Source organism: Furipterus horrens, unplaced genomic scaffold (assembly GCF_987537825.1).
Source record: "Furipterus horrens unplaced genomic scaffold, mFurHor1.1.pri manual_scaffold_1, whole genome shotgun sequence".
Classification (NCBI taxonomy): Eukaryota; Metazoa; Chordata; class Mammalia; order Chiroptera; family Furipteridae; genus Furipterus; species Furipterus horrens.
The window spans coordinates 202,165,776-202,188,062 of NW_028327171.1; the positions used below are offsets into that span (position 1 = coordinate 202,165,776).

Consider the following 22,287-nt stretch of genomic DNA (forward strand, 5'->3'; position numbering starts at 1 on the left):
CGGAAGGGACCCTGGGGAGGGTATTGGGGGTGGGGGAGGAGGGTACCGTTGCAGTTCTCCATGGACGCAAGATAAATGCTTTAAAAAATAAGCTCGAGCCCATGTCTACCTCATCTCCCTCTCAGGCATGAAGGGAAGAAGCAACCTTTACCAGATTTGATTTTATCTGATCCGTTTCACCCAGGCTGCATAAATCGATGAGTCTAAAAGAGGGTCTTTCTTTGGCATGCTTCCTGCAAGAACGCATCAGTAGGTGTGTGTCTGCGAACCTACCCTCCAGTTCATGTCTTATGCAGGGGATCGAGTCTGCTGAGGATGGAGGAGATTTCTTATCTTTGTTTGGGTGCCCAATCACAGGGATGCACTATTCAGATTCTCTTTCTTCTTGTTCATCTTGCATGGTTCTGTCAACCCACCAGAGTGAGATTACACCTGGACTGGTCTGGTGAGACTTTGCCCAAGAGCTGTGCAGATAGATCTAGGGGCTGTGCCAGGTGCGGTGGTCTTAACAATCCAGGTATTTCTACGTCTGTTGTCAGAATAGTGTATTTCCCCCTGCTGGGCATTAAAATAATGTAAAAGCAAACGAATGTCATTGTTCTTCGGTTGGGCCCGCCACCTAGTTATACACAAAGCAAATTTGAAGTGGTGGAGAGTGAAATCAGACATCTTCCTTCCTGTTCCTCCATCCTCTGCCCCTCTCTGACCTCCTTTAAGACCCACTTGCCCCTCAATCTTTGTTGCTGACAGATTCTAATCTACACTCGTTACAAAAGAGAAGAAAGCTCTTCCTCTTCCCATTTGCTAGATGGATTATCTAGGAATCACTTACATCGGTTATGTAGTTATGACCAAATTTTTAAAAATTACACCATCGCCTCCTTAACAAAGAAGTAAATTTATAAAGTTCCAGGTATTGTTGCAGAAAATATAATTTCTGGTGCTTTAATTGCAATGACGAATTTTTTTTTTTTTTTTTAATCAGGAGCAGAAATATTGACTCGGTTGTAAGGAGTTTCTTATTCCAGAAAATTCCCGGCTTGCTTTCTTGGGAAGAAGGAACACTTTAAGTTTCTTTTAAAGATGATTTTATAAAGATATAATTTAATGTGGTTCGTGATCGGGTTGGACCTGTACATTCACAGAGCTCTGCCCGGGTGGGTCAGTGTGGGCCTGGCTGTAACCTAGCCTCTGTGTGGTGGCTGAGGGGACTGAGAAAGGGACTCTGCGGTCCTCCAGCCAAAAGGTGACTGGACTGGCTTCAAGCCAGTTTTGACTGCTGAGGATGACAAGCAGCCATTGCTCAGTAGCAAGGAAACTGCAGCAGGAGCAATCGGAAAGCTAGTGCTCACAGTCCTAAGAGAGCCTGTGATTAAGAGAGATGGGGTCTCCTTGAGAGATCTTTTGTTAAAAATAAGGAGGCATGTCTTCTCTGTCTGTGACCTCAGCCAGGGTTTGAAAGTCTGCTAACCCCATAATGCCTGGAGGCCCAATAGTAATTATGCCTCTTGGAGGCTCTTCATTTCCAGATTCTAACTGGCTCCTGATTGAGCCATCTCTTTCTCAGGGCAACCATGCCATGCGGCACTGACTGCTCCTTCAGAGAACCAAATGCTGCTCTTCCCTGCACTCTGCATCACTGCTCACTTTGTCCTGGTGAAAAAGGCATCATCACGGCCATAATCCTTCCACATTCCTACCCAGTCATCCCCCAGTAGCACTGACTCCCTTCATCTTCTGAGATTCTCTTGCTCACCCATCTTCTCACCCTCCCCTGCCCAAGCCTGGTAACTTCATTTTCTCCCCTCTGCAAAGCAGCTGGCTCAGACTTTACAGGGGCCTGTGGGATTCTCAACATTCAGACTCACAGAATCTCCATGCAGAAGGAATGTCAACAAGGCCTCTAGCCCCACCCTTCCTAGAAGTAAGAGCGCAGCTTACATAAATAGGATTTAACCGATTCACAATGTTCAACCAATATTTATTGAGCACCTGCCATGTGCCAGGTACTGTTCTAGGCAGTGGACAAGACATTTAGGTGTCCCTGCCTTTTTAGAGTATATATTCAGGCATGAGTGTATGTTGGGAGCAGGAGTGGGAGGTGGAGAGGTGCCATGGAAGGTAAGACAATAAGCAAACAAAAGATCACATGGAATATCAGATCTTACAATAAGGAGATGTTCAAGCTCCTTGTAACCAACTATCTTTGCTGCCAGGACCTGTTTCCTCTATAGAGGTGGTCAGATCCTTCCTATATGATGAACCTCTCTCAGTGTGAGAGCCTTTTAGAACCAAGTAGTTTGGCAATGACAAGAGAGATTCTGTCACAGGAGCATAAAGCAAGTTGCAGCCTGACTGGGCTCATGGCTAATTCAAAGCAACTGGCTGGAGGCTGGAAGTTTTTACGTTGCTGTTCTGTCATCATTGCAATCATCTGACACCTGTCTGAGCCAAATTTCCATTCATTTTTATATTGGTGAAACTGTCTTCCTTGAAGAGGGTACTGGTAATTTTCAATGGTAAAGTGATAAGCATTTTACTAGCTACTTGGCTTAGTACATCTAATGGTGGTAAATCAAGTTGCCATGGAGAGAATCTGGCCTTCCCAGAGAGGTAATATGTGGCCCTTTGGGTGACATACAAAAATAAGAGAATTGAAAGAATAGCAGGCTGAACAAGACACAGTTCACTGTAGTGGTAAGTTAACTTGAAAATGATAATACTCCACCTCCCAGCCCCAGTTCAGGTTCCTTGGAAGAAGGAGATGTGTCCATATGGGTCAAAGTGCAAAAACTCAACTCCTGATTTTTCTTAAACCATTGGAGCAGGCCACCCTGATTTGGAAGTTTTATAATGAAGAGGTGGCAAAATGGCAGCCCATCTGTGCTTTGTTTTGGTTGTTTGTCCACTTGGTAATTTATTTAAATTTGAACTAATTGCAACAATTAAAATCAGGAATTTTCACGTGAAATTTCAGACAACCCATACCAAATGGACCTGCATTTCTCTGTGAAAACAGTTGACTAAACAGTAGGCTCTGAGGGTGGAAAAGTGGGGAATAGTAACTTCCTATTTAAGCTGATACCTGAGCTCCTATGTTTACCATAGCCCCCTCGCCTCTTTATTGTGTCCAGGTGTTAAGGCTTGGTGTCATTGACACTTTTTAGCATTTTTTTCAGCTATGCTTCATATATGTTACTTGTGTCTCTGCAGTGAATATAAGGGCAGAGGCTTCAAAGCTTCCTGGCTTCTCCATCTACTAAGTTCACAGTTCTGCTGAGTGTATCTGGATGGGTTTGGAGAAGGCTCTGGATTAGGTCTGCTCCAGAGCCTAATTCTGTGGGAGCACAGAATTGTGAGCAAACTAGAGAAATCATGCCTGACAGGGAGGAGTCTAAACCAGCAGTAAACCACCACTGTGGAAGTGAGGGTAGGACTGAGTAACTGATTGGTGGGGGTTAGTGATTGAATGACAGCTGGCCAGCAGGGAGTAGTGACCAGAGTTCCTGCTGATGACTTAGCCCTACAGAGGCACTATAGCTGGGTAGGTATGCTCATTTTATGGTGTTTTGAGTCCCTTTTGGTACACTCTTGGCCATCTCACTACAAGCAGAGAATAGTCTCTGTCTCAGTCTGTCTGGCTGCTACAACAAAAATGCCATGTAATGGGTAGCTTATATAACAAAAACAAATTATTCTCATAGTCTGAAGGCTGAGAAGTTGAAGACCAAGTTGCTGGCAGATCCAGTGTCTGGTGAGAGCCTAATGAATAGATATCGTTCTGGTTCATAGGCAGCCAGCTTTCTGACATGGCAGAAAGAGCAAGAAAGCTTTTGGGGGTCTCTTTAATAAGGGCACTGATCTCATTCATGAATGCTGCACCCTCATAACCTAATCACCTCCCAAAGATGCCACCTCCTAATGCCATCACATTGGGGGTTAAGACTTCAACATACAAATTTTGGAAGGACACAAATATTCAGTCCATAACAGTATCATATAGTGTATTGAACTCTCCAGTGGATTCCTGGTGAGACTTAAGCCAGCATCAATGTGGTATCCTTTATACTGGACAGCTGAGCTTCAGAATTCCTGGCCTACCAAGGAGAATCAAAACTGCTTGAACCTAGTATCAGAAGTGATGCCATTTTATGCTCTAACTCAGAAGTGCATATCACAATCTTCTTATGCCCCAGGGCTGATGAATTGGAACACAGCAGAAGGTTTGGGGACATAAGATAACCTTGGACAGTCCCAGTATATTAGGCAAGATTTCTGTGTGGCTGCCTTAAGAGACCAAAATAATCCTGGTTTAAAACATAACAGTTATGTATTTTTTCTCATATTACAGTGCAGAGGAAGAGGGTTTATGGCTGTTAGAGTGGCTTTTATTCCTTCTTTCTCATTCCTCTGCCATCCCTAAGGGTTTTCCCTTGTCTGCATGGCTGATGATGGCTCATCAAGTTCACATTCCAGCCCTCAAGAAAGTGAAAAGAGGAAAGAGAGGGGCTGATGCGGAAGTTGCACACATCACATTTACTCACATCCCATTGGCCAAGGACTAGTCATGACCACATTCATCTGCAAGGATGCTCAGAAATGTTATCTTTACCAGAGAAGTCATGTGACCAGCTAAAAACCTCCATTATTAAAGAAAACAGATACAGGTGTAGCACTTAAAAATTGTGCTACAACTGAGCTTAGTAAGTATACAGGAGCTTATTAATGTCTCTTTATTCAACTTCCCTTCAGTCTCAGTCCTTGACAAAATCGGGCTAATCCTTAATTTCTACCACGTTATGCCCCCCCCCAAATCATTAATACAGTCACTTAAAATATTTTATTGAAAGCCTACTTATTGGTCTACTAATACAGTACCACTTTGTAGAGCTTATAGTCCAATAGACGTGATAGACAATAAACAAGTATTCCAACAAGTAAAACTTAATTACAAATGTTGACAAGTCTTATACAAGCAATAGGCTGTTATGATAAGGAATAATGAAAGACAGAGCAGGGAGCCTATTTTAGGCTTGTTGTAGGAACACCTTGGGGGAGGTGACTTTTGAACTGACATTTAGGGGATACAAAGGCTATGGCCTTGTGAAGGGGCAGAGGTGGAGCAGCATACTAGCCAAGTCAGACAGCATTTTAAAAGACTTCAAGAAGGAAAGCATTTGGTGCTCTTGAGGAATACATGGGCAGTCCATGAGTGGACTTCATTTTACAACAGTGGGATGTCCCTAGAGGGTTTTAAGCAGAAAGTGGCATGATTTTATTAATGTTTTCAAAACATTTTTGTAACTAGTGAATGGAGAATTGTTTGGAAGGCAGCAGGAGTAGAAGTCAAAAGATAAGGAGCATTTTTTAGAACCATAGATAAGAGATGATGGCCATTAGACCAAAGGGGTAACAATGGGGGTGGAAAAAGTTGTGGATGAATTTAAGAATTATGGAAAGATGTCTTCAAGAATGGCTTAAGACCAGTTATATTAAGCATGAGTTTTAGAGTCAGTATGTTCTTTAAAACCTGTTTCTCCCCTAGGATGACTGAGAATCCGGAGCTAATGATTTATTGAGGTTAACTGTTCAGCACCTCATTCATTGACCATCTTTGGGCTGGGAGTGGAGGTGGAGAATGGGTGAAGCCTAACTTCCAGAGAAAAGAGCAAAGTCCTTTCTCTTCTCTGAATTCTACAGATTAAAGTCTTGGAAACTGGGGAAATTCTTTTACCATCTGTCTTAGGGAATCTAAAAGGAAGGAGAAATGTTCAGAACCTGTTTCCCAGATAAGATACTAACAACATAATAAAGTATACAAAAGGGAGGGAGATAATTAAGCCTTCCTCTCTTAACAGTTGTTCACATCTTTTTTTTAAATAGGCATTTTTTCCTTCTCCTCTTCCCTATCAGGTCAACAAGTACACACGCACTATCCACTGAACGTTGGGCCCTGAGGTCTCTCCATTGGGAGATGAGGAAGTATGAGACAGTTCCTGATTTCTAAAATTTTATAACCCACCCCCCCAACCTCTTTACCTGGTAGAAAAAAAGAAAAGAAAAAAATTTTTAAGTGAAAAATATGCATCCTCTGCACTGGTTTTCCAGCATGTGATAGGACATACCTCAGGAACTTTCTGGAATCTTGGGCCAACAAGAAGCCAGCAACACAGGTGTCCTTTATGCAATACCAGGGTGTACGTGGTTGGTGAAGTTGTGCCATCTTTGGGTGCCTCACAGAAAGTTGCATTCATCCATTTGAGTCTAGTTGCAATGTAGGACTCAGGAGCCAGGAGCCTGGAGTACTGGTGGTAGCCATCTGGATCTCCATCTATGGTGGGAGTAAGAATGTTTCTTAACCCCCATTTGCCTTAAGGCTTCCTCACCCAATTTTCTTATACTTGGCTAGATTTATGGGATTTACGTAATATTATGTTTGTGTAAATGACAAACATATTATTTTATTCACACATAAAATTTTATTTGCAACAATTCATTCTTATAAAACTATTTCTGCAGCACTCAAAATGCACAAATAAAGTGTTATGAGAAGTTAAGGGAGGCTAAGACTTCTGCCAAGTTCAGGTTCATTTCCCAAACCCCTTTCCAGCTCACTCCATTCCCTCTTTTGCTGATTTCTTTTTTTCCCCCTATCTTTCAAGGTGAACTCAGTTTTGGGACATCTTTGCATAACCTTGTTCAGGAAGACGCTCTGTGGCGTGTGGATTGTAAATTTGCTCAAGCAGATCACGCTCTTCACAACAAATAGCCAGACGTGAGGACGAGGATGGAAGAGCCAGCACTGGTAGAAAGCCAGAGCCAGCTTCCAAGCCCCCACCAGGGCTCCCTGAGGAAGGCCGTGGCTGCTGCCCTGGCCCTGGATGGGGAGTCTACCATGGCTAGCAGGAAAAAGAAGAAGAAGGAGTTCCGCCCAGAATCTATCATCATCTACCGGTCAGACAATGAGAAAGTGAATGAGGAGCCTGGGGACTCAGAAGGTGGAGACCAGCCTAAAGAGGAGGAAGGAGACGACTTCCTTGATTATCCTGCCGATGATGGTGAGTGGGGCCGCTTGCTAAAGGCCAGGGGAAAGAAGCCAAGTGAGGATCCTCCAGAAGACAAAAAGGCATTTGATCACTGACCTATTTCTTCTTGTTGATACATTTCTTCTCACAATGTTGCAGTCTTCATTCAATGAATTAACAGTATTTATTGAGCATTTATTATGTTCTTTTCTAGGTGATAAGGAGGAGCTCTCTGCCCTTTCAGAACTCCTAGTCTAGTGTAATGAAAGAGACTGATTTATACACAAAAATTAGTTATTACAAGCATACTGTACTAATCACTTAAAACATGTAAGATAAACAATAATAGTTGACTTTTATAACAACTAGCAGATTATAACAACAATGAATTATAATATTCCTTCGCATTTATGATGGCCAAAAATTGGGTAAAATATGATAACAAAACATGAGGAAGTGAACACATGCTCATATACCTCAACTGGAAGTGGAATCTGCTTTAATCACTTTGGAGGGAACATGGTCAATTTTTATTAAATTCAAAATTCAAAATATGCATTTTGTATGTCCTGAACATTCTCAGTATCTTCCCCATGCAACTTATGCCTGTGTGCATAAGGAGGTATGTATAGAATGTCTGTTGATGCTAATGAAGTTATGTAGTATCTGTGTTGAGCATCACTGTGCAGCAATAAATGGATGAGGTAGATCTATTTGTGTAGATGGATTGATCTTTAAGACATATGCCCACAAGTGAACAAGCAACAGTTCTGCTCTCATGCAGTTGCCCTCCTAGTGAGGGGAAGACAGACAGTGAGCAAGTCAGCAAATAAAGATAGTTTCAAGTAGTGGTTCTAATTCTCAAGACTGTAAGCCATGGTGATGGGAAGATGAGAAATGGGGAAAGATTGCCGGGTCATGCAAGGCCTCTCGGAGGCTGTGATGTTACGGCTGACAGAATAACACCAAGGAGCACGCCATGAAAAGATCTTGGGCAGAGCTTTTAGATGGGGGAGAGCAGGAAAGGCAAAGGCCCTAAGGCGGGAACACCATTGCCTGTTTCTGGAATGCAGTAATTTCTGTGAGGGAGTGTAGAGAATAAGGGAATCACTGACTCCAGTTCCATGCCAGATGCTATAAGAGTGGACACTGTGTCCGCAGCCCCAGCATCAAGGACAGCATTGTGATGAATGTCCACTCTTCCGATCTTGACTTTGCCTCTTTTATGCCCTTCAGGTACATGGAACATGCCTTTGGACAGCCGCTATGTCACATTAACTGGGACCATCACACGAGGGAAGAAAAAGGGTCAGATGGTGGACATCCATGTCACATTGACAGAGAAGGAGCTGCAGGAATTGACCAAGCCTAAAGAGCTGTTGAAAGAAACAACACCCGAAGGCAGAAAGATCTGCCAGATGGCAGCAGACCGTGGGCCCCACGTGGTCCTCTGGACGCTGGTCTGCCTGCCTGTGGTTTTTATCCTCTCTTTCATTGTCTCCTTCTACTATGGCACAATTACTTGGTACAACATCTTCCTTGTATACAATGAAGAGAGGACCTTCTGGCACAAGATCTCATGTTGCCCCTGCCTCATTCTCTTCTATCCAGTGCTCATCATGGCAATGGCCTGTTCCCTGGGCCTCTATGCTGCTGTGGCTCAGCTGTCGTGGTCCTGGGGTGCGTGGTGGCAAGCTGCCCGGGACATGGAGAAGGGCTTCTGTGGCTGGCTCTGCAGCAAACTGGGTCTGGAGGACTGTTCTCCCTACAGCATTGTGGAGCTGCTTGAATCTGACAATATTTCAGGCACTCTCTCTAACAAGGACGCCTCCCAGGAAGTAGAAACTTCCACTGTCTAAACTCCCAACAGCTTACTCCCTCCTCTGGTCCCAGTAGCCTGTATATCATCTTCCAATTCCAGAAGATTCTTTCTTCAAATTATCCCCCACCCTTCTTACAGTTCTGGAAAATTCTAGCCCACACTGATCTGCCCTGCCATCTTGATGGTTCTAAGGGGGCAGGGAACACAAAAGCAACTTATGCAAAAGTTGCTCATCCAATGGACAAACTCTTCTTCATTCCCTGCCCTAAAACAACCATTCATCTGGGACAAGGAGCTCAGTTGTGTGTCATTTCAGGAGCTTGAAGGTGTTACTGGTGCCTGGAATCCAGGGGAGTGTGTGACTACATGTGACAGGGAGAATAAGGAGGCTCTGGGGGAACCAATAAAATAAAAGATAAAGATGGAGTGAAACATTCAGAAAGCAGGTTTGCCACAGTGTATTAGACAGTAAAGATTTGTGTGTATCACTTAGTTATTTAGCTGCATAGAATTGATATCCCAAAATATCAGTGGTTTAAACAAGAGAGAAGTTTATTTCTTCTGTAGAAGTCTGGAGGCAGACCATAAGGGGACCTGATGAGTCACTGGGATCCAGGCTTCTTTTATTCCCCTACCATTAGTGAGATGTGACCCCCATCACCCTTATTTCAACACCCCAGTGCTGACTGTACCTGCAGCCATCTCACTAATGTTTCTGACAGAACAGAGGAAGGGGCAAAGAAGCACATTCTCTGTGCTCAAGGAGACTTCGAAGAAGTCCCACTCAACACTTCCTATATCTCATTGGCCAGACCTTAGTCACATGACCTCACAAGCAAAAGAGGCTGCAAAAAGTAGCCTTTGGGGTGGTTACATGCTAGGTTAAATATTGTGGTTATGCAAATTCAAGAGGAAAAAGGAGAATAGCTATTTTGGTAGACAAGGAAGAATCTCAGTAATTATTTAAATGCATTCAGATCCCAACTGCTAATATAGTTTTATTTATTTATTTATTTAGGTCTAAATTTTTCACAGAGATTTTATATATAGATACTAGCTATATATACTATGTATATGCTATACATAGATATTAGTAACTCATGTATAATACTTTGCAATTAAATGTAATGTCAGGTGGTTTCAGGGGTTTTTAGTAGGGAAGAGTGAACAGTTGAGTACAATTATATGAGAGTATCATACCTTTTTTCTCTGGTGGTGAAGGTGGGACTGGGTGTGATACTTAATTTAAAGATTAAATAAAAACCGTGAAGGGAGGGATTGCATCTTTCACTTACCCTCCTTCTCCGCCCCCAACAGAGATCGGTAACCCTAAGCAGGAAGAAGACAGTTAGCTTTCTGTTGTTTGGTAGAGCCTCACTCAGAGCCTCACTCACTCAGAACTTTCTGGAGTTTAACAACAAACAAATCTTTGCTGTGCTGAGAAGACTGTCTTCCTGGCTACCAGGGGGTGTAAACCTGAATATTCCTGATTAATGGATTCTTAAATGTTTTAAAACATTCATTCCTGGAGGTATATTTCTAATTTAAAAAAATCGAATCATCACAGGTCAAGCAGTTTTTGGAGGTTTGGGGCCTTACAAGAATAGCTGGTACTCATTTCTTATTCATGTCTCAGGAAGAAGTTGTTGAAAGAACTGTGAATCAAACCAGACTAGTTGGGCATGCTCTCCCACAGACGGTCAGGGGTATTTGTGTAATGCATGGTGCTGAAATCTATCTTCAGAAAACATCCCCCCACCCCTTTTAAAGAAATATTATTAGTTTGACCAAAAAAAAAAAAAAAAAAAAAAAATTCTCTCCAGCATTCTTGAAGATAAACTTGGTGCTCTCTGGTGCTTTTGCAGAGATGTAAACAATTGAAATGAAACCAAAAATAAAATCAAATTAACATGTGCTCACTTTGTCTTTGAGTTTCTCCCTATTGTATTTGGAATGCTACAGTTTGCAGAAAAAGGGTGACTGCAGTGGCTGGCCTATATGTGTATAATGATCTTAATCTGAATCCTTTGTGTCTTGACTCTTTCCATGTACTACTGATTTATGGAGGTTTTATTTAGGTGCACTGTCTCCATAGTCACATATTTACTTAAGCCTACATTTGGAAGTTCCAAACACTTTTGTCACATTTTTCTGGGGTTAGGAAAATCAATGGCCAAGCCCAAAGATGGTTATAATTAGGACAAGGGTAAGGGCACCATAGCTGAATGGAGGAGGACGGGGTGGGGTGGGGATGAAGCGCAAGGAACGCCTAGATGAAATTGATATGGCCCTCATTTTAGCTAGGATCGCCACCTAGTGGAAGAAATAGGCTTGTAAATGAAAATCATTTCTAAAGGGCTCTATCTAGTAAGGTCCGTAAAAGTCTAGATTAGTAGAGGGAAAACTTAACCAAGTCGGGAGGCCAGTCCCATATCGTACAAATCCAAACAGATCTTGAACTGACAGGGAGAAATGGAATGAACAAAGCCAGAATTCCTTTATTCCTCCTGTCATATGTCTCGCCATATTAATAATATTTGCCTCTTCACCCTTGATTAATGGAGCCCCCCGTGCCAGTGGAAGCAGTGCTTAAAGTTCACATCCATTCTCAGTACCACAACTGCCTAGCTGTCTGGAGGTGGGTGACTCTTAAATACTTCCCTAAGGATGGCTAAGATGCAAACAAACACAGGCATTAGAATCACTTTTATTTCTCCCAGGAAACAAACCTCTAATGGAGGGTGTGTGGGCGTGAGAGGGAGGAGAAGGGAAAGAAAGAGAAAAGAGAAAAAAAGATAGGAGGAGAAAAAAGGAAAGAAAAGAGGCTACATTGAAGACAAATTTATGGACATAGACCATGTAAATTTCTTCATCATGATGAGTCTCCAGTCATTCTATACTTGTGTGTCATATAAAAAGTTTTTAAAGTAATATTTGTTTTCAAAGAACTCCTCGAGTCTGAATCAAAAGCTTAAAGAAATTCCTGAGCTCCACAAGCCTAGTCTGAAAATGCCTGACTCTTCTTGGCTTCATTGCATTTATAACTTCAGCTCCCTCCCTATGGCCTCCCCACATCTTTCCAGCTTTAGTGTCTCCTTTTCCAGGTCAAATTTTCAAGAGGGAGAGAATCTGATTGGATTTGATTTTCCAGTCTGGGCAAAGGTTGGTAGATATTATGTTGATTGCTGGCCCCTTGGTTCATTCATCTGTCAGCTTGTGGGGCCTTTGGTATAGAAAATAGCTGTTTCTGTGCAGGTTCAGCCTAGACAATTCTCCGTCCAAGGGAGCAGGGGCTGCAGGCTGGACGGTTCCCCTTTAAAAGGACGCTGTGATGGACAGCCACCACTTCTAGAGCACACATCTCCCATTCTCCTTCTTTCCAAGCTATCGACCCTCCAAACTATTGGGTGCTCCCTAGCAGATGCTCTTTCATGCCTCAAGGCCTCTATATGTCCCATTTCTTCTCCAAAGAATGTCCTTCCCGCTTTGGATTGCCTGGAAAATGACTTCCTTCAGGATTTGGTTCCAAAGTCATCGCATCTGTAAAGTATTTCATTAATCCCCACCCCCCTTTTTAGAAAAAAAAACTTTAATAGAAGTGACTTTCTGAATTCATACTCATACTCAAGCAAATCTAACGCGAGAGCTCTGATACAAAACGCCGTAGGTGTTACTCCCAGTGACAGAAAAGAGAAGTGAATCTTTCGGATAATTGATTTGTATTTATCTCGTTATAGACACTTGGGCAACTCGAAGACCACAAGCGTTTCCGCACCAGACGTCACTCAAGAAATCTGCGCATGCTCAGAGCGTCGGCACACCGTTTCCCCGCCCCTTGCAGGCTCCGCGGGAAGCGGCCTTCCTAGGACCCACGGACTCCGAGTCCGCGGGAACTGAGTTGCGGTGCCGCAGGTTCCCGCCCGGAAGAAGCGACGGACGCTCCTGTTGAGCGGCAACATGGCGCGGTCCGGGAATAAGGTAGAGGGCGAGTGGGCTTGTTCCTTGCCCGAGCCGAGGATGGAGAGGGTGGTTCAGAAGCAGGAATCGTGGGATAACAGCGGTGCGAAGGAGTGGGGAAAGAAGGGAGATCGTGGTGGGTCATGGGCTAGATCAGGAAGGCCTGCCTGGACCGAGGGATGCGCTGTGAGAAAAGCTGGAGATTTGGAGCCCGAGACCTGAATTTGATCCTGGCTTGCTCCCCACCGCCCTCTCTGCCCTCCCATCCTCTCAGTTCCTCTCCACGCCCTCCTTACCCCACCTCCCTACCCAGTCGGCCACCCTCCGTTACTTCGGAGCCTGCGTTTTAAAAATCTATATGAGAATGGAAGTTAGCTATGGGTAAGCGCCTACCCCGCAGACGTGTAAAACTTGAGAGAGGGACTGTGAGTCAAATAACTTGAGTGTCAAGTGTCATATTATTACCTCTGTAATAATAGAACATTTCACATTGATTGGAAGCTTACTCTGTGTGGGGCACTGGTGTCAATGCTTTATGCCTCTCTCATTTAGTCTTGACAATAGGCCCATGAAACGAAAGCTGTTATCCCCAGTTTACAGGTGAGAAAACCAAGGCCTGAAAAATGTGAAATGATTAGCCCAGGTCCTCCAGTCCATAAGAGGTGAAACCGCGGTTGGAACCCAGGAGAATTTCTCCGGCTTTCAGAGCCCTGGAGAATTTCTGTGTTGCTAGCAATCGCTGACCTTCAGTGCCCAAATTAACAACAGATACTAAAATGATTTCTTCAATATAGGTAGAGAGGGGTAGTTTTCTGGAAGGGTCACTAGAGGGAGGTGTGTTCTAGGGAATTCTTCCCCCACCCAAAAGTAAGGCCCCATGACAGCCATCCGATAACACGTAAACAAGATAGGAGTTTGAGCAACTAAGCCTTAGTTGCCTCAATTTTCCATTGGGAAACGTTGATTAAAACAATTATGGATGCTATGCTGCCCACTTGCTCTTTCCTGGTTTTCTTACTGCTGCCAAAAAGGAACTTGAAATATCACATAGACTTATACTTTCCTGTAAGAAGTTCTATATTGTGAAGCCCTTTGAGGACATTTTTTGAATACCTGATTCCTAGCCTTTTCTCATTTAAATGTAGTGGGGTTTTTTTGTTTGTTTGTTTCTTTTGTTTTGTTTTGTTTTTACTGTGTGGTTGCCTCTCACTTGCGCCCCCAACTGGGGACCTGACGTGCAACCTAGTAATGTGCTCTGACTGGGAATCGAACCAGCGACACTTGGCTCCCAGGCCGACGCTCAATCCACTGAGCCACAGCAGCCAGGGCTTTAGATGTAGTTTTTATGAACATGTATGAAATAAATGCAACAACATATTCTGAGACTCTTAAATTTTTTAAGACTCTTATGCTCAAGGCATTGAAACTGGGATGTAAATTTTCTTATTCTCAGAGGAATTTTGTAGTTTGTCACCACTGTTTATCCAAACATGCTATCTTTACTTCAGAAATCTCTTAATATTAGTGCATTAAGTTCAATTCTTTATAAACTAGGGAAAAACTTAAATAATCTTTTTCATGTGTTGCCTGAGATATAACCAAATTTAGAAATCATATACTGTATAACTTTCCTGATAGGAGCTCATCCAGGTTTTTCAAACACTTCCAGGGTCAAGAGAATACTGCTTCAGAAAACTGGTTCTTTTACTAACCACTTCTAAATGTTATTTTTTTCCTCCTTGTATGGAATCAAACCAATCTGCCTGTAACTTCCATCTGCTGATCTTATTACCTCCCCCAAAGATCAATCCTTATATTACACAGCTGTCAAATATTTGGGAGGAACAAAGATGTTCCCCTAAATCTTCTCATCTGGCTTAAATATCCATTTTTTTTTCCAAACTGTTCCTCACATCACATGTTCTGCAGATCCTTCTCTAACTTTCAACTTTTTCATTTCATGTTCAGTTTTTTTTTTAAGTATATTTTATTGATTATATTGTTACAATAGTTCCAATTTTTTCCCCTTTGCTCCCCTCCGCCAAGCACCCCCCTTCCCCAACAATCCCCTCTCCAAGTCCATACCCATGGGTCGTACATACAAGCTCTCCCGCCTCACCCTTTCATATATCCTTCTTCTTCTTTTTTAAAAATAATTAATTAATTAGTTAAATATTTTAACAATAAAAAATAACAATCCCTCCCTCTCAGACTTAAGACCCTTTACAATCTTATAAAGGACAATGGACGAAGGTCTCGAGCTCCTCTAGCTGCTTCAAGCTGGACAAGGTCGTCGTCCTACCTACCCGTGGGTCAAGAAATCCCTAATAAGAGTGGGGGTGTGGAGGGGAGGGTGGCCTTCCCACAAGGGGAAGGATCGTGCAGACTCCTGGTTGGTTGGCTGTCTCTGGACAACGGCGTGCTTGGTTTAACAGGCTGGCATCCTTGTTGTATTCTGGGGGCAACAGGGTTAAAAGACATCATTCAATCCGTAACCACTAGATGACAAAAGACAGGTATTAATTTTTCAATGTCCCACATTAGGGAACATAAGGGCTTCTTTGGAGGAAGGTATGCCAGGTACATCTCACCTGTCCAAAACCCTTTTGCCCATTATACTTAGTTTGGACTGAGGGAAATATTTTAGGTATCCCCCCTCTCAGGCCTGTGGGCTCTTTCTGTCCAAGCCATTAGGATAGAAAAGAGAAACCAATTTTAAAGTGAAGCCCACAGACCACCCCATTCTTCACCAACCCAGCCACTTAGTTCAGCCAAACCATTGAGTCTCAGGAGGTAGCGCTGCAGACAGGATTAAGTGAGGCTTATTCGAACAGACAATCACTCAGGTAATGAGATCGTAGGCTTATGCCCTTTGAAAACAGAAAATACATGTTAATTTATGTAACATAACCCACATACAAGTCTCTAAATCTGTAGGACTGTCTTATCGGAAGGAAAATCCTTGTCCTTCTAATATTCACTGAACTTGCATTTCCATTCTTTATATTTTCATTTTTCACCCCCCACTAAAAAATTTTCTGTTTGTTTTTCCATTACAGTTGTCTCACTCTTTTCCCCCTCCTGCTTCCCTACACCCTGCCCTCCCCACATCCAGTCTCCACCCAGCTGTCCATGTCCATGGGTCATCCACACATGTTCTTTGACTAGACCCTTCCCCTTCCTACCCCTTCTCTCCCTCCCATCTCCCCTCCTGTCACTGTTAGTCTACTCCTTGTTCACATACCTCTGGTTCAATTTCGCTCATTTGTTTGTGTTGTTCATCAGTTTCCTGCAACAGGTGATAGCATAAGGTATTTTTCTTTTGTTGCCTGGCTCATTTCGCCAAGCACAATTCTCTCTAGTTCCAATCATGTTGTTGCAAATGGCAGAAGTTCCTTCTTTCTTTCAGTACTTATTCATTGTCATTTTCCCCCTTTGTACTCGTGTTCCTCTCTGTCTCTCTCTGTTTCTTCATCTTCTTAAAGCAGACCCTTTAGCATCTCTTGCAATGCTGGTTTGGTGGAGATGTATTCTTTTAGCCTTCTTTTGTCTTGGAAACTTCTTATTTCACCTTCCATTTTGAATGAGAGCCTTGCTGGGTAGAGTATTCTTGGTTGTAGGCCTTTGTTTTTCATTGCTTGGAATATTTTTTGCCATTCCCTTCTGGCTTGTAGTGTTTCTGCTGAGAAATCTGATGATAGCCTTATTGGAGCTCCCTTGTATGTTATTAGTTGTTTCTCTCTTGCTGCTTTTAGGATTCTCTCTTTGTCTTTGAATGTTGGCATTTTAATTATGATGTGTCTTGAAGTGGGCCTGTTGGGGTTCATCTTCATTGGGACCCTCTGTGCTTCCTGGACTTGCATGATTCTTTCTCTCCTCATGTTAGGGAAGTTTTCCGTCATTAGTTTTTCAAAGAGGTTTTCTATCCCTTGCTCTTCTTCTTCTCCTTCTGGAATTCCTATGATATGGATATTATAACGTTTCATGTTGTCCTGCAGCTGTCTTAGAGCCTCTTCAGTCTTGTTCAGTCTTCTTTCATTTTGTTGCACTGTCTCGGAGTTTTTGTCTACATTGTCCTCCAGCTCGCTGATCCGATTTTCTGCTTCCTCTAGCCTGCTTTTAATTCCTTCTACTGTGTTCTTCAATTCAGAGATCGTATTCTTCATTTCCTCCTGGCTCTTATTGATAGCTTCCATGTCCTTTTTGATGCTGGTATAATTCTCAGTAAGTTCCTTATAGTTCTTCTGGAGTTCACTGTAGTTTTTCTGGAGTTCTTTGTAGTTTCCGCTGAGCTCATTGAGCTTCTCCATAATCCGTGCTTTCAATTCCATATCTGATAGTTGGCTCCCCTCTATTTCATTTAGCACTCTTTCTGGGGACTCTACCTTTCCTTTCGATGGGGGGTTGTTTGTCTGTCTCCCCATTTTTGTGACTCCTATTTTTTGTTCTTCATGTTCAGTTTTAATAATCTTCTAAGATGTGATGCTAAGAACTGCTCTCAGTTTGTCAAATGTGGTCTGATCAGTACAGAGCACAGGTGAGACTGTCAGTGTCAAAGAATGTTAACTCTGGAAAAGACTTTAGAGCTCATCTAGTCCAACAGCTGCTTTCTACCTCCGTGAATTAACAGTGAGGTTAAGTGACATTCCCAAGGACTCAGAACTAATCGATAATAAAGACAGGTCTGGATCTCAGGTCTCCAGATTGCTAATCCATAAGGTCTTTTTATTTTATTTTATTTTATTTTATTTTCTTACCATAAGATCTTTCTTTTCCTTACTTGAATTCAAGTAAGCCACTGACACAACTTAAAATATTTTGGAGGATGGAATGAGATAGGTGTGGGCAATGTAGTGCTATAGCCATGTTATACTAGTGACTCATTTTGTAATCCACTCTGAAATGATTAGTTGTTATTTGTTCAGATCTCCTCCAACTCATATTTTGTTAAATTTTGGAGGCCAAATATAGAATTTTACATGTATCCTTTTATTTTATTTTATTTTATTTTATTTTTTATTTTTGGTTTTTCAATTACAGTTGTCCCATTTTCCCCCATTTCTCTCCCCCATCCAGCCCACCCCACATGTATCCTTTTTATAGAATAGTTTGTTTTCCGTATTTTCTTAGTCTTTTATGTACATGATTGTTATCTAATGAATAGGTGTATTTATGTGATTCCCTCTCTCTGCAGCTCCCCTTGTTCACGTGACTGAGTCCTACTTATTCTTTAAGACTCATCCAAGTTTCATATCTAGGCAGCTTCTTCTGCCTCCTTATCCCTCCTCTATCTTCTCCATTAGTCTTGGGTAGAGACCTCTTGTGTATGCCTGACAGTGCCCACTGCATACCTCTGTCATGGAACATTGTGCTGGTATTATTTGTTTATGTGTTTTTGTCCCCTCCTAGAATAGATTTGGTGTCTTGGTCTTTATTTTAAGTCCCCAGTTTATAAACCAATTCAAATTGTGGCATGTCATTTTAGCATATATAGATGGTAGTAGTCACCTGTTGCCACAAAAATGCTTTATAACAAACTACACCCCAAATCAGCGGCTTACAACAAAAGCATTTGTTCTCATGCCTGTGGGTCTGTAGATCAATGGCAGTTGTCTGGCGTATTTTAGGCTCAGCTGGGCTGGGCTTAGCTCTAGCTTGCAGGTTGTTTGCCGATCTGTGCCCCCTGGGTTTATTCTTGGGCTCAGGCCGAAGGAGCAGCACCTACCTGGAGCATACTCCTGCCTGGCAGATGCTTTTTAGCTTTTTGAAAATACTAGGACTATTTAAAGTTTCTCCATAGTAAAAATTTACATGTCTTACATATATTCCCTCCCTTTACCATGCATCCCCTAAATGTCAGTACAGGCTCTCTGGATGAAGTAAACAAAGGACTTATCTCTTTTCTTTCTTTTTTATGACTATTATTAACAACTTCGTAATACTCTTTGGGACTTTGTTTCCAGGCAGCTGTTGTCCTGTGTATGGATGTAGGCTTTACCATGAGTAACTCCTTTCCTGGTGAAGAATCCCCATTTGAACAGGCAAAGAAGGTGATGACCATGTTTGTGCAGCGAAAGGTAAGTGTCAGATTGACCTTGAGCTTGAAACTCACGTTCTGACTGCTTGTTGCTTCCACTTCAGTGGAAGATACCAGCCTGTTTACAAGGTCCAGCCTCAGTGTTTTGGGGAACATGAGGAATTCTCTTACATTTGCTCCCATGCAGGTCTGTCTATCATTAGAACCTGATATGTTTTTTGTCTCTTGTTTTTGGCCCCTCCACTGGATATTACAGTTTTTACCAAAACAAGAGGCAATGTCAAGTTATGTTTAAAAGTAGTCTCTAGAGCCAGATGGCCTGGGTTTGAATCCTTGCTGTGCCATGTCATTTACTGAGCTCATGATCTTGAACAAGTCCTTCAACTACTTTGTGCCTATTCTAGTTACCTTTTGCTGGTAACATACTATCCCCAAACTTAACATCTTAAATGACATTATAAAAAAAAAAATCTCTTTATGGTTCTGTGAGACAACTGGGTGGCTCAGTTGGGTGACCTCTCTCTTGAGGCCTTTTGTACAGGTGCACTCACGTGGTCACTAATTCTGGGTCATCTGAAAGCTAAACTGGGCCAGACATCAAAGATGGCTCAGTCCCATGATTGGTAATTATGCCTTCCGGTGGCTGTGAACTCTGTTGAGGCTGTGCATCAGAACCCTTACATGTGGTCTCTCCATGTGACTTGGGGTTCTCACAGTTCAGCAGCTGGTTCTAACAAGAGTGGGTATTCTAAGAGACGTGCCTATGTGGCTTTTTATAGTCAAACAAGTCACTAAAGCCAGCTCACATTCAAAGTGGGGAGTGGGTCAATTACACTTTTCTTTTGATTGCTGCTCTTTCTGCCTGGTATGACTGCTAAGTCCATGAAGTCCTTCTTCATTCCCTGGGTACTGCTGCTCCTCCTGGACACCTCTGCTGTTTCTTGTGGGTATCACCCTTTCCACTGGGCACTGCCACCTCCTACTGTCATCCTAGATTTTAAAAAATTCTGATGACCTGGAGTCCTTAGTGTGCCAAAGAAAAAAATGCCTCTACTGCCATTATTGGTTATAGTATTCATGTTGGTTGTATTCAAGTAGTGCTGCTGTGCCCCGGTGTAGTATAGATTTTTAAAAAAAGAGAAACAGTGCTTTTAGTTTTCTTTTTGGCTCTGCCCCTTCCATGGGAGTCTGAGTGAATCGGAAAGCTGAGAGACAAAACCTGGTGCCAGTCTTCATGCTGCACCCAGAATTCCCTCCCCTCTCCTGAGGTTTTGTTGTTGAGCAAGATGACCCTGCCTGAAGATCAGTTTTTGTCCAGGAGGCAGATAGAATTCTGGCTGGCCTGTCCCACTGGTGTGTTGGACATTTTTTAACCCCAGCACCTGGGACAATATCTCCATATACAACTAGGGATTATAACTAAAGTTGGTAAGAGACAGGGAATTGAACAGACCAAACAAAAAATGAAGAATGACAGAATTGCATCCTTTCGCCATGTAGCATTCTCCCCATTGATGTATAAGACTTAATCACTAGGTGGGAACAGGACTGCCTGTTGTGTCAGATACTATTTTTGTTTGATTATGAAATATTTCATTAAAAGCATATGCAGAGAATAATATAATGAAAATCTATTTTCCCATTGTCTAGCAATATGTAATTCTAAACTTTTGCTATGTTTAATTTCTTTTTCTTTTTTTCTTAAACACATTATATGTATATCCTTTTCTAATCCTCTTTTCCTCAGAATTTGCATAATTATCACCATGCATATTTTATACTTTTGGTTATAAGTATATTCATAAATAATATTTAGTATTGTATGAAGCTCTCAAAAGTGTGTGATGTTATTATGTGGTACATGTAATTTTGCTGCTTATTTTTTCTCAACCTTACGTTTTTAAGATTTATTCCTGTTGATAAACAGTACACGAATTACTGGGTGCTAATATTCCATTTTATAAATATTCTTCAATGTGTTTTTGCATTCCTTTCTTGATGGATTTTGCCCTGTTTGTTATAAACAGTGCTGAAGTGAACTTTCTTGCTCATTGTGTACTTATGTACACGTGTAAGAATTTCTCTATGGTATATATTACCTATAGGTGCAATTCCTGTGCTATAGGATATGAATCAGCAAAAAAAAATTTTAATCTCTGGAAAACTTAAACCTGGGATAGTCATTCCACAAAGATGGATTAAAATCTTTTCAAATTATCAGTTTTCATTGAGAATTAGTCTGATTTTGCTAGATTCTTCAGGAGCGGTTACCACCCTACTATTCCCCTACCCTGAACTGTGCTGAAATGAAGGGTGGGACCTATAGTCCATAAAAAAGTCTGTGAGAACCTAGGAATTGTCATTGTCCCATGGGTGATCCAGCCCAATATTCTATTGTTGACAGTGGCCCCAGGAACATGTCGTAGGGAGTTATGGTTGTCTCGCTCCCTGAAGGATAGGTGTCTTAACGGCTTCCAGGTGGTACCATATGGGTTTCAACCTTCTAACATTCTTCTCTAGGTGTTTGCTGAGAGCAAGGATGAAATTGCATTAGTCCTTTTTGGTACAGATGGCACTGAGAACGCCCTTGCCAGCAAGGATCAGTATCAGAACATCACCGTGCACAGACACCTGATGCTGCCGGATTTAGACTTGTTGGAGGACATTGAAAGCAAAATCCAACCAGGTTCTCAACAAGCTGACTGTATCCTTTTTCAGCCAAAGAAGACTCTTACGAAATTTTCTTTAATCTAAGGAGTCATTATCCAGTTTGGTGCGGTTCTCTAAGAGTCTTATCTCTGGTTACCTGGACATTTTGGCTCTGAGGACATGGAGAAGACATGTGTTAGGATTAAATGGGAAACCAGTCAGGTTGGGTTGCGTACCTGGATTCCAGGTCCTCCAGGATAGAATCTTGCCCCTTCTTTGCACTAGTAGTATTGTGAGGTTGGGAGGCATGGAACGGGGAAGATACCAGGGATGTGTAGAGGGTTTAGTAGGGGGGGTGGGGGGGTGGTCAGAAATGTTTGGACATAGAGAAGATAGTTCTAGAAGAGTATAGCATTAGCATTCTCCACAATTTCCTGGTTGGAGGGTATTTTTGTGCTGAAAATAAGACTTGATAGCCAAATTGTGAGAGTTCTAGATTCTTCCACAGGTTCTTTGATTTAAAGGGTTTACTCTTATTCTTCTAAACAGTTAGTGGTGCCGTCTCTGATCACTAGGAGGTGCTGCTGTGCTGGGAGCAACTTAACAAATGCTACATTATGCATCACTTCACATTATATGTTTCAGGATGTGTGCTTTGATATATAGTGTATGTGAGTATATGTTAGTGAAATAAACTTTGGAAGAAGGGCCACTGAACAAGTACTTTTAAATCATCAGATAGGCCAGTGTCCACAGTTTCCAACACTGTGGCCTTTATTGGAAGAAAGTCTCATCTT

At 42.2% G+C, this 22,287-nt stretch overlaps 2 protein-coding genes across 2 annotated transcripts in view; both read left to right on the forward strand.

Annotated features, from left to right (window-relative positions):
* Window positions 1–6,751: 6,751 nt before the first annotated feature.
* Window positions 6,752–9,005, forward strand: TMEM169 (transmembrane protein 169). Its single transcript, XM_090268811.1, has 2 exons — window positions 6,752–7,058; window positions 8,262–9,005. Exons 1-2 carry the CDS (start codon window positions 6,788–6,790, stop codon window positions 8,882–8,884), a joined length of 894 nt encoding a protein of 297 aa, XP_090124937.1. The 5' UTR covers window positions 6,752–6,787; the 3' UTR covers window positions 8,885–9,005.
* Window positions 9,006–12,693: 3,688 nt separating this feature from the next.
* The window catches only part of XRCC5 (X-ray repair cross complementing 5), a 98,813-nt gene continuing 89,219 nt past the window's right edge, over window positions 12,694–22,287 (forward strand). Inside the window, exons 1-3 of the mRNA XM_090283489.1 lie at window positions 12,694–12,825; window positions 18,768–18,881; window positions 21,362–21,545. Of these exons, the coding sequence (XP_090139615.1) occupies window positions 12,805–12,825; window positions 18,768–18,881; window positions 21,362–21,545 (319 nt within the window). The 5' untranslated portion in view covers window positions 12,694–12,804. The remainder of the gene's footprint in view (window positions 12,826–18,767; window positions 18,882–21,361; window positions 21,546–22,287) is intronic.

Coding starts and splice junctions, on each gene's coding strand:
- TMEM169 (XM_090268811.1), top strand. CDS start 6,788: ATGGAAGAGCCAGCACTGGTAGAAAGCCAGAGCCAGCTTCCAAGCCCC. Junction 7,059..8,261: donor TGATTATCCTGCCGATGATG/GTGAGTGGGGCC, acceptor TATGCCCTTCAG/GTACATGGAACATGCCTTTG.